Source organism: Schistocerca cancellata, chromosome 4, assembly GCF_023864275.1.
Source record: "Schistocerca cancellata isolate TAMUIC-IGC-003103 chromosome 4, iqSchCanc2.1, whole genome shotgun sequence".
Taxonomy (NCBI): Eukaryota; Metazoa; Arthropoda; class Insecta; order Orthoptera; family Acrididae; genus Schistocerca; species Schistocerca cancellata.
The window spans coordinates 792,866,625-792,879,596 of record NC_064629.1 but is presented as its reverse complement, the minus strand read 5'-3'; the positions used below and the strand labels follow the sequence as shown (position 1 = coordinate 792,879,596).

The 12,972-nt window shown below is 38.4% G+C and overlaps 1 protein-coding gene across 2 annotated transcripts in view; it reads right to left on the bottom strand.

Annotated features, from left to right (window-relative positions):
• LOC126184682 (nuclear pore complex protein Nup98-Nup96-like) overlaps positions 1-12,972 on the bottom strand; it is a 222,623-nt gene that overhangs the window by 157,187 nt on the left and 52,464 nt on the right. For both annotated transcript variants that reach the window (XM_049927176.1, XM_049927174.1), the window contains one exon: positions 1,280-1,525. In XM_049927176.1, coding sequence (XP_049783133.1) covers positions 1,280-1,499 — 220 coding nt within the window. In that variant the 5' untranslated portion in view covers positions 1,500-1,525. The remainder of the gene's footprint in view (positions 1-1,279; positions 1,526-12,972) is intronic.

Below are 12,972 nucleotides of genomic sequence, written 5' to 3'. Positions count from 1 at the left end.
TTTAGCACATCGCCTATTTGCAATTGTGTCCCACTTCAAACTTTCTATGAGATTTGTAACACTCTCGCGATGGCTAAATGCACCAGTCACGAATCTTGCCACTCTTCTTTGGACCCTAAATCTTGAAACAAAACTAACCCATTTTCACTCTCTCTGATCATAGTTATGATGCTTCAATAGTTAGCATGAAAGATTGGAGAGAAAAATATCGTTGTGGAATACTGAAAGTTTGGTACACTTTTGATCACACATTGCCTCATAGCGAATGCAGCTAAAGAAACTTTTTAGATCTAAATATGGTCCTGGAAAGACCTTAGTGAAACCAAAAAGTGGAACAAGTGCAGGCAACAATTTGCCGTACAGTTTAAGAGTTGAGTGATCAACAGGCACCTATGACCAGAGGAGAACCTAGTTCTACAGCTTACCAACATTTTCAAAGTTTCAATTAGTACACACTAGAGAGAGAGAGAGAGAGAGAGAGAGAGAGAGAGAGAGAGAGAGAGAGAGAGAGAGACTGTCTCTCCACATTGTGGCTAAAATGCACGTATGAGCTGTGGGAATACCAACACCACACCATTAACTGCCATGGAACAGCACAGCATGCTAAATTGGACTATGTATGTTCATTGTCTTTAAATACATAATTGCAATACTGGTATGCTCCACAGAGTCACTACCACTACTACAGCCTCCAACACTTCTCCCCACCATTGACAAAGATGATAGTAATTCTCAATACATAAAGGATTTGTTTTGTTTGCTGTGTACATCCAAGCACCAAACTCCAGTGCACGACATGCTGGGTGCATCTGGTCTACACAGTAGGCAGTTCTAATTTACTATGCACCAATAAAGTCTGAAGAGCACTCCGCCATAGTAACCACAGAAGTGGAAATGCAATAAAATACTCTCTCTCAACAAGTGCTTGCAGCGAAATATGTTAAATGTAAATCATTGTTTCTCTTCATTACCACAGAATGATGAGGCACATAACGTAGAGGGTTAGTTACGTTTAGTGATGTGAGATGAGAAATGCATTCAAAATGATTTTGGATTTCAAGAAAGGAGCCAACATTTGTGTATTTTCAGTACACAATATACATGGACAACTAAAACTGTGTGACAATGCAGAATTTTCAGAAGCCCATGCATACTTCTGCAGGATCAGAGTCACCCCCACCAAAAATATGAAAGCAACAATTATTCTGCATGTAATAAATGAATAAAGCACACACAAATTTGTATTAATTTACATCTTCAATAATTCAGAGCTACAAACCTATGTCATCGAAGTTCAAGTCCTTTATATTGATTGGGTTGTCAAATGTGATGCTTCCAAATCCATTTCTGCCAATGGTTAATTTCTCAACAGTATAAATGCCACATTCGGTGTAATTCTTGAGTTGATGGAAAGGTGGAGAGGTATAGTAATCTTCTCGCGTGAGGTGGATTCCGCAACCGACACCACCACCACCTCTCCCAACATCTCCCTTTGCCATACTTCGTGGTGCAACACAGTGTATAGCTGGGAAAAGAAAGCCACGTAACACCACCAACAATGACAAATTGTACTGTAAGAACACTGAAGAGAGATGACAACTTTTGAGTGACAACTACAAAATGTAAATACAAATCCTACAAAAAGTAGTTTGAGTAAATGCAAAGAGCAGTTCCATTAACGTAAGCACATCACAATGAATGTTACTAACCCTATGCAATGAATAGTGAGTGTTTACACTCCACAAGCAGTGCTGATACTGTAGTTAAAAGCTTTCAAAATTTTTGCCTCCATTGCACAACAGCTACTGAATAAATTATGAAAAATAGCAGATGAAATACGGCACAATTTCAGGGCTACCAAACACACAACAATGTCATTAAATTATATAAAACGCAGAAACTTCATTAGTAACTACAAACCTTACGTATGTTACAATTTCAGGATCAAACATAGAAATTCTGTTTTAAAACACGACAATTCAAATTTTAATATCAATCTATGGTTTCCTAGACAGAATTTTGCTGTCAGCCTTAGAGCCACAAAAAAATCACACACAACCTCCTTTTGGCTTGAAATGCAAAGTTTTCAGTTTTACAAACAGAACTACAAAATCTGGTCATGACTTTCTTCGGAAATTTGTGAAGTAACATTGTCAACCACACTATATAGCAATACTGAGGCCTATATGTGAGTGCAGGCTTTCTTGGTGAATTTCATATATGAAGTCTTCATGGGTTGTCAGCTGAGCAGCGTCGTCATCTCGTAGCAACGTTTTGATGGAATGCATCTCCATCATCTTCGCCTGAGATGGAGACACATTCCATCAAAACGTTGCTACAAGACAATGACGCTACTCTGCTGACAACCCGTGAAGACTCCATATATAAAAAATAGTGAGGACTGTTTTTTTATGACTAATTTATTCTTAGTAGGCTATGTGTTTCTCTTTTATAAAGGTAAACAGTGTAAACAGATATGTCATGGATTGGATCTATGCAGATTGTAACAGGGACCGCATTACCCACGTCTAAGCATCCTTTCACTGCATACATTCCACTAGTGACATGCACTTTACTTCCTATGTGTGCACGCTTGTAACAAGATTCATCATCTGGATGTACAAGGGATGTGTGGTTTTTTTAAGAGTATTTTTTGTAATTCCACAGTTAGCAAGAATGCTAAAGAAGCATATGTGCCACTTTCCGGCATGCTTTGCAAACAAGCAGACGTCAGTTGAAGCTGTGTAGCTACCCTGCATGCTGAACATTGTATTTTTAAAATTTTCAAGATTATTTAATTTCTCAACGTGTGCGAGACATGGTATGCGATACTTTTTTGAGCGCATGAAACACATTGGCTGCACCCATTCATTGCCAGTTTTGTGAGGTGTATGGTGTTAATGCAATGAGCAAAGGCAGAGAGCAAAAATGGGTAAGAGTTCAAAAGTGGTTTTAAATGCAAACATCGTAGGCCAGGCTTTACCTTGACCGTTATTGACATTAAATGAAACGATAAGTTTACTGTTAGCAATCAATGTTTGCTTATCTCCACTACACGTTTCAAAGGTTTAAACCTCCATCACGTGGATTTACATTTGTTAGTGTGTCATTTGTGTGTGTGGTGTTATGATTTTTTGGAGGAACTTTTGGCACCGTCTAATGGATAAGCGAAACACTATTTCCGAACATGGTTTTGGGTTTCTTTCAACAATAAAATAAATGTATTTCTAATGGTAAAAATAAAATAATAACCTAAGGACATCACACACATCCATGCCCGAGGCAGGATTCGAACCTGCGACCGTAGCGGTCGCTCAGCTCCAGACTGCAGCGCCTAGAACCGCACGGCCACTCCGGCCGGCGTTCGTGATGAACACTCGGGTGAACCATCTGCGGCCTCTGAAGATTTAGTGACTGCAACTTACACAAAAATCCCTGCAACTTACACAAAAATCCAGAAGGGCAGAAGAGCACTGTAACTACTTTCTAATAGATTATCCTGAAGTGTCTACGTCTGTACTGCACAAAACTGTGTCTGAAACGCTGAACTTCAGAAATTGTACTATCGAAGGGTATCCAAATACCTCACAGAAGACCAGAAACTACAGATACTGGACAGTTCCCTCACCTTTTTGACTCATTATGTCTGAGGGGCGACATGTTAAGCCGCATTGTACCAGGTCATCAAACATAGGTATCCAATTTCACCCCTGAATCCCAGCAACATTTAATGGAATGATAGCACTCAACCTGTCCAATCAAGCCCAAACCCGAACACATGCTGCCACAGCACCAGATCATGGCAACTGTGTTCTGGGACAGGCATGGTATTTTGCTTAAGCAAGGCATCACACTTCTGTCCAGACTCTGAAACTGACTGAATATTTCTCACAGGAAGTTTTGGATCATCCACCATATAGCTCTGACCTTACTCCAAGCAATTTCCACCTTTTTTGGGCAGCCAAAGTGCCATGTTGGCAGGACATGCTTCAACGATTAAGTGAAAACCACTGAATTCATGGCTGTCGCAGCAGGTGGAATATTACTTTTAAGACTGATTTCAAAACTAAGTTCTGTTTGACAAACATGGCAACAATGTATAAAAAAATAAACAAATTTGTGTAATAAATGTAGTTCTAAAATAAAATGTTTGGTTACTTTTGTAAAAAACTATCCTTACTTAAAACATGATCCATTATATGCTTGTCTCAAATTTCATTTTTATGGCACTACTGTTCTTTATTGTATCCCAATTCCAATCACTTATCTTTTTTCTTCCCTCAATGTTTGTCACAGACAGACATTTGAAATCTCACATGTGGCAGTAGAGCAATAGTTGAGATACTTTGTTGAAGTAGCATTGGCTGCTCAATATTTCCACTGGTGTTTCAGCAGATGGGGAAAAACTTGGTAACTTTTTCTACAGTCACAGCTCTGTGGAACTGAGCACTCACAAAAAGGCAGGGGCTTAAAGAAATAGTAGATAAAAATCAGTCATTCCCAATCTTTCCAAGACCGTTACCCCCGAGTGCAATCAGATATTAGATAGTACCCCCTGCCTCTCCCCACATCGCAAAGGTTACTAAATACACTTAGAATGAAAGATAATTTCTTTGAACTCTGTTTTAAAATGATGGATGATAAATAATATTAAAATTTTTGTAGATGCTTGTTAAAACCCACAAAGTAATAATTCAGTGAGACTATAGGTACAGCTTATTTCGAACAACCTTTCTTGTAAAAAGATAGAGCAAGTCTCAGTGCACTGCAAGTGTTACCCAAACATCCTTCTCACCAAAGGAAGTGCACTATTGACACAGGTGAATACTGATTAGAAAACATGCTTCCTCTGCACCAGTCCTCTACCTAGAGACACTTGCTTCACCCACCTCCATTTAAAATCTACCAAATTAAAATGTGTATAATTTACTTAGGCCTAATGCTTTTAAATCACATGACTGCTGGACTCCTTACTTCTGAGCTGGCTGCAAATGCTTTGTGTCTGGCCACTGCCAATAATAACTATGATTATGTTGACAATGACGACCATAATAATAATAACCCCCATGGAGGCCCAGGAAAAGAATAGGCCTCCGGTATGTTCTGCCAGTCGTAAAAGGCGACGAAAAGAACAAACCACTAATAGGGCTAACCCCCCTTTTAGTGTGATTACTTGGTTCAGGACAGAACTAAAGAAGCCTCGGACAAGCGCCGTCATGGTCGGGGACGACGCTTGAACCCTATGCCCGCCCACAATGGTAACGACACTGCTAGCCAACTGGAAAATGATTTAAATCCAAATAGAGGTGTTTTGCAGGATATGCTCCCTGCAACCACCCTAGAAGGAAAACAAAGACAGAGGATGAGATGGTCAGATGAAGTTAATCGACACCTCATGTTCTGTTATTACCAAGCAACAAACCTAGGAACCAACACAACTGGATACAGATCACAAGTATACACAACATTTATTACCAGATACCCGGAATTAAAATTTTTAACAGAACAACGTCTAGCTGATCAGATCCGTGTAATAATAAAAAATAACAGGATACCCCAGTCAGAATTAGAAAACATCAAACAACAAGTACAACAAATACTGGAACAAAATAATGTGCAATCAGAAGAAGAAGAAGAAGAAGAAGAAGAAGAAGAAGAAGAAAATACAGTAATGGACTCAAACATCCCAGGTCAAACAAACAAAGACCAACACGCATCAATTAAACAATCAGAGGAAAACGAAATCTTAAGACAGCCACTAGAACAAGCACAAATAGAACACGAAGTGACACACATGTTAGATATAGAAGAGAAATTTCAACTGACATATATAGAATACAAAGACACAAATACAGACATTAGACCTTTCTTGCATAGACCGCCAAATAACCCACAAGTCGAAACAACAATAAAAACTATCAACACAATCATACACAGCAAAGTTAATGAAAACACAACTATGGAAGAGTTACAACTACTTGTTTATATAGGATCACTCACTACACTAAATATACACACTAGGCAGAGATCAGAACCAACCAACACACAGAAGAAATCCACAAAACCAGCATGGCAACACAGGCTACAGATCAGAATAGAAAAACTGAGAAAAGACATCAGACAGCTAACAGAATTTATAAGAAATGAAATATCAGACAAAAAACGAAAAAAGTTAGGTAAAATCTCACAACAAGAAGCAATAGAGCAATTAGATGAAAAAAGCAGAAATTACAAGCAGTGGCCAAACGACTTAGAAGATACAAAAAAGTGAAAATAGAAGGAAACAAAACCAAACATTCAACACAAACCAAAAGAGATTTTACCAAACAATGGATAACACACACATTAAAATAGACAATCCACCAAACATAACAGACATGGAACACTTCTGGAGCAACATATGGTCAAACCCGGTACAACATAACAGGCTTGCACGGTGGATACAAGCAGAAACAGACACATACAAGATGATACCACAAATGCCTGAAGTGATAATTTTGCAACATGAAGTCACCCGAGCAATTAATTCTACACACAATTGGACAGCCCCTGGAAATGATAAAATAGCAAATTACTGGCTAAAGAAGTTCACCTCAACACATTCACATCTAACTCAATTATTTAACAATTACATTGCAGACCCATACACATTCCCTGATACACTTGCACATGGAATAACCTATCTGAAACCTAAAGATCACGCAGACACAGCAAACCCAGCTAAATATTGCCCCATAACATGCCTACCAACAATATACAAAATATTAACTTCAGTCATTACACAGAAATTAATGACACATACAACACAGAACAGAATTATAAATGAAGAACAAAAAGGCTGCTGCGAAGGAGCACGAGGATGTAAAGAGCAACTGATAATAGATACAGAGGTGACATATCAAGCGAAAACTAAACAAAGGTCCCTACACTACGCATACATTGATTACCAAAAAGCCTTTGATAGTGTACCCCACTCATGGTTACTACAGATATTGGAAATATACAAAGTAGATCCTAAATTGATACAGTTTCTAAACATAGTAATGAAAAACTGGAAAACCACACTTAATATCCAAACAAATTCAGATAACATCACATCACAGCCAATACAGATTAAGCGTGGAATATACCAAGGAGACTCATTAAGTCCTTTCTGGTTCTGTCTTGCTCTGAACCCACTATCCAACATGCTAAATAATACAAATTATGGATACAATATTACTGGAACATACCCACACAAAATCACACATTTGCTATACATGGATGATCTAAAATTACTGGCAGCAACAAATCAACAACTCAACCAATTACTAAAGATAACAGAAGTATTCAGCAATGATATAAATATGGCTTTTGGAACAGACAAATGTAAGAAAAATAGCATTGTCAAGGGAAAACACACTAAACAAGAAGATTACATATTGGATAACCACAGCAACTGCATAGAAGTGATGGAAAAAACAGATGCCTATAAATATCTAGGATACAGACAAAAAATAGGAATAGATAATACAAACATTAAAGAAGGACTAAAAGAAAAATATAGACAAAGACTAACAAAAATACTGAAAACAGAACTGACAGCAAGAAACAAGACAAAAGCTATAAATACTTATGCTATACCAGTATTGACCTACTCATCTGGAGTAGTGAAATGGAGTGACACAGACCTAGAAGCACTCAATACACTTACACGATCACAATGCCACAAATATAGAATACATCACATACATTCAGCAACAGAAAGATTCACATTAAGCAGAAAGGAAGGTGGAAGTGGATAGATATAAAAGGGGATAGATATAAAAAACCTACATTATGGATAGGTAGACAATTTAAGAAAATTCTTTCTAGAACGAGCAGAAACTTGCAAAATACACAAAGCAATCACTCATATAAATACATCAGCTACACCATTGCAATTTCATAACCACTTCTACAACCCTTTAGATCACATAACATCAACAGATACGAAGAAAGTAAATTGGAAAAAGAAAACACTACATGGCAAGCACCCGTATCATCTAACACAGCCACACATAGATCAAGACGCATCCAACACATGGCTAAGAAAAGGCAATATATACAGTGAGACGGAAGGATTCACGATTGCAATACAGGATCATACAATAAACACCAGATATTACAGCAAGCATATTATTAAAGATCCCAATACCAGAACAGATAAATGCAGACTTTGCAAACAACAAACAGAAACAGTAGATCACATCACAAGTGGATGTACAATACTAGCAAATACAGAATACCCCAGAAGACATGACAATGTAGCAAAAATAATACATCAACAACTTGCCATAAAACATAAACTAATAAAACAACACGTTCCCACATACAAGTATGCACCACAAAATGTACTGGAGAATGATGAATACAAATTATACTGGAACAGAACAATTATAACAGATAAAACAACACCACATAACAAACCTGACATCATACTCACCAATAAAAAGAAGAAATTAAGACAACTAATTGAAATATCCATACCCAACACAACAAATATACAGAAGAAAACAGGAGAAAAAATTGAAAAATACATCCAACTGGCTGAGGAAGTCAAGGACATGTGGCATCAGGATAAAGTCGACATAATCCCAATTATACTATCAACTACAGGAGTCGTGCCTCACAATATCCACCAGTACATCAATGCAATACAGCTACATCCAAACATATATATACAACTACAAAAATCTGTAATTATTGATACATGTTCAATGACCCGAAAGTTCCTAAATGCAATACAACATATACCGTACAGTTAAAAGGAAGTCACGCTTGATCAAGGTCCGCGTCACTGTCCATTTTTGACCAGACATAACGTCTGAGAATAGAAAGAAATAATAATAATAATAATAATAATAATACATTGTAGGCCCTACAGCAGTAGGGCAGCCATTACATAGTTGCTGTTGTGCTGTCAAGTAGTTCGTTTATTGTTGCAAAGTGAATAACAGAGCAATTTCTGATCTACTGCAGGAACTACTAAGAACTTCGAGACAGCATTTTCATGAGATATTTAAGCATATGTGACGTGTGTGTCGTATGGGTGTAGTCAGTGGTTAACATGAGGAAGATTATGTTCATACAGACAATTTGCAAGCAGTAACCCCCACCAACAATGTTTCATACGTTACAAATAATTTAGTTTTGTGATTTAAACATAGTTGAATCCTTTTGTTTTTACCCCTCAGGGGCTAATCACCCCCAGGATGGGAACCACCGAGATAAAGTAACTATTAGTGGATTGGATTCCGGAATGTTTAGCATATGTGAGTTGTGCAAGAACATTATAAAAAATAAATAATCTTCATGTTCATCACATGGAAAACTAAAATCACACCAAGAAGTCAAGAAAACTCATCTTGCCCACATCCATGAAGGTGGAATGATCAACATTTACAGAAGGAGAAGTTTTACAAATATGGTAAGTTAAGTTCTGGAAGTATGCACAATAGAATATTCTCGTCACAAAATTATCCTTCTACCAGAAATTTCCTTGCCATATTTATATCATATAGAGGCTTACTTCCATCCGAAACACTGTTGCCTGTCCTTAGTTACTGTCTCTCAATTTATATTTGCTTTGTCTTTTCTGTATTGCCTGATTCTCCAAATTATGGAAGATTTCTTATTCCCACTAACGTTACTGGGGCCGACAGAAATGACAATGAAAGCAACAGTTTGCAAGGTCATAATAGAAAAAGAGTTGTCGTCCTGTCAGTTTTATGACTTTTCCCATGCACAATAACAACTTATGTGCAATTGAAAAGAAGTCTTAAAATTGTGTAGTTTAGTTGCACTACAGCTTAACAACTACTGTAATTTAATATGACATAAGTGGGTAGTTTTAGTGTGTTTGCTGTGTGTGCTTTTATTTGTTTCAAAACATTCTCTCCTCCTTGAGTCCACAGCCATGAAACTGATTAAAAAATGTCAGTTCTGATGATGCTGCACAACATTAGAATAAAATCGAACTGTCCAATATTGACAAGGCAACCACACAGTCATTACCACATATATATAATCAAATGTATGCTGATAGTACATTGTAGATACAGTCAAATTTAAAAATTTCACACTACGTTCAATAGCATTGCCAACTCAAGTGACAATAAACCGCACTGTGAAACTTTAAAAAGCTTTCTCTATTCATTTCTATTGTCAAATGGAATATAAAACTCAAATCTGTTTTCCTGTACATCATCACAAAGTGATCTGTGGTCAATTGGGTTGATAAGGCATTTGGACGCGACTTGTGGAGTTACCTTTTTATTTAGGCCTGTATGGAGAACATGCTTTTTTTTTTTTTTTTTTACGCATGAGCATATGTACACGGCATGTTAATGACCAAGTGCTCAAAATAGGCCAAAAATAAATAAATGTTTTATTTAAAGAACAAGACAACCTCAGTGAAACCATGAAGTGTTTAAAACTATGTTTCTGAAAAGAATTTTTTATCCCTTCACACTGAAGAACTATGTTATGAACTAACATAATAGACTGGTTTTTGGTAAGATTCCAACACATGGTTCTTTTACAACAAATAAAACACAAATCTTATCTTCCATCAGATAATGACAATGAAAATATTTAACACAACTGCAAACCACCACTTTGATTTTTTGTACTGCTTTCCTGCTTGCAACCATAATCAGTTTGAGCAGTTGATACCTTTTGAGTACCACAGAGCAAATTGGAGGCCTAATATAATACCGACTGCCAGAATTTCACTATAAACAATACTGCAAAGTACTGAAAAATTTCATTACAAAGGCTGAAACATGCCTTAGAATACAACAAGGAGCTTTTAAAACAAAACTGCAGCTGTGTAAGGACAGTTCTGATATCAAGATGGATATATACTGAGTGTTTCAAAAAGGACTGTACACTTTGAAAATTCATATACATTAATTTTCAGTACCTACAGAGGCAACTGTAGTGTCAATTTGTAGGGAAATACATCAAGTTTTGTCTCGCGTAGGTTGCTAGTGCAGAACCACACCATAAGGAGCGCTAGTGGCAGTTGCATTAAAATGGCTGCCTTCACTGGACCCAAGTGTGCTACTTCTGTGTTTTGGTTTGAAGAATCCAAGTCAGCAACAACAGTTAAGCGTAATTTCTGTACCAAGTACGCTAAGGATTCTCCTAGTAGGCCTACAATTTATGAGTGGCATAAGTGTTTTGTAGAAATAGGGTGCTCAGTAAGACATGGGAAATCATCAGGTCGTCCAAGCACATTTGACAATGTCATTGAGCAAGTGAGATATTTTGTCAACAGCCCTATGAAATTGATCCGGCATGCATCTCACAAACTGCAAATCCCACATACAACTGTTTGGTGTGTGTTGAGAAACGTTTGCATTTGAAACCGTACAGACTGATGATCGTACACGCAATAATAAATGAGATGAGATGATTTGGGTTGAGGCGTGCTCAACATCATGGCCATCAGCACCCTGACAAAAAGTCAACATGCAAATCTCATGGGTGGGGACGAAGGCTGCCCCCACATGCGGAGCAGTTTATAACGTATTAAAGTCTGCCGCACTTCCCCACCAATTTAGGGATGAGGCCTGGCAGTTCACAAACATTTCACCACTCTTGTAACACTGGTATCGGTATCTGCGAGAATGGTGGGCAGATCTCCAGCAAGACCGAAGTATACAGCATACAGAACACACGTAGCCACAATATGTGGAACTGAAATTGGCACGCCACAAACTTCACAGAATGGTGGATCCTCCTGCTGGAGGAGGAAGCTATGTGTGAAAGAGCTATGCCCAATGTGCAGTCTGGTAAGCAAAACCTCCTCCGAGGGGCGAGGCTGACTAAGTCCGCCAAGCCTTTGAGGTCAATTTGAGTGACCACAGTTTGTTGTCTGTCACCTGCAACCATTCAGTCTCCCACTGATGCATGATGCACCTGTCAGAAAATGAAGGTAACGGCATGCAACGGGATGGGACATTGATGGACAGCACTATTCCAACATACTTCCTTGGCAAATTTGTCAGCCATGTCATTACCCTGTACCCCAAAGTAGCCAGGTACTCAGCTAAAGATCACCACCTTGCCACGGTGTTGGAGCCACTGTAAGGAGTCATGAATGAGGTGAATCAGTGGGTCTACCAGATAAATTTGGTGAAGTGCTTGCAGTGCACTAAGTGTCAGAACAGACAAGAAAACTCTTACAGTTATGTCCCTGAACCCTCTCCAGTGCTATCAGAATGCCATGTAACTCCACATCACAATTTGTAAATTGTTGTGGAAGAGACACTTTAAAAACCCTATAAGGGAAAACAGCAAAACAACTGAGAGCATTCTCCTGCTGGGATCCATCTGTGTAAGGAACGGTGAAACTATAATATGTACTTAAAATAGACAAAAACAAAGTTATAAAAACCAAATCTGGAGTACAACTTTTCTTGTACTGTGTCAAGCTTAAAATCACTTTGGGCCTCTGAAGACACCAAGGCAGCAGTGTGTTCCATCCCTGGGTGTGTATTTTCATGCCCAAAAGATCCAGATCCTTGAGACAGTCTGTAGCACGTGTACCACATGGCTTGGTTGCTTGGGGCCAATTCTTTAACAGTCGTATGAAGGTGGGCTGGATCACTGAACTAAATGCCAATGACTGAGGTGATGCCAAGATTTTCAGTGTCTGTCGAGCCAAAAGGACATGTCGCCGAATCCAGAGTGGTGGTTCACCAGCCTCTGCACACAGACTCTGAACTGGGCTGGTCTAAAAGGCTCCAGTCAATGTCCGAATGCCCTCATGGTGGACAGCATCTAACATCCAGAGGTAGGAAGGACGGGCCGATCCATATATCATGCTGCCATAGTCTAAGCGTGATCAAACAAATGCCCTATAAAACTGCGTGAGACGAGACCTGTCAGCTTCCCATGTTTTTCCGCCAAGGCATTTCAAAATGTTGAATGACTGGAAGGCCT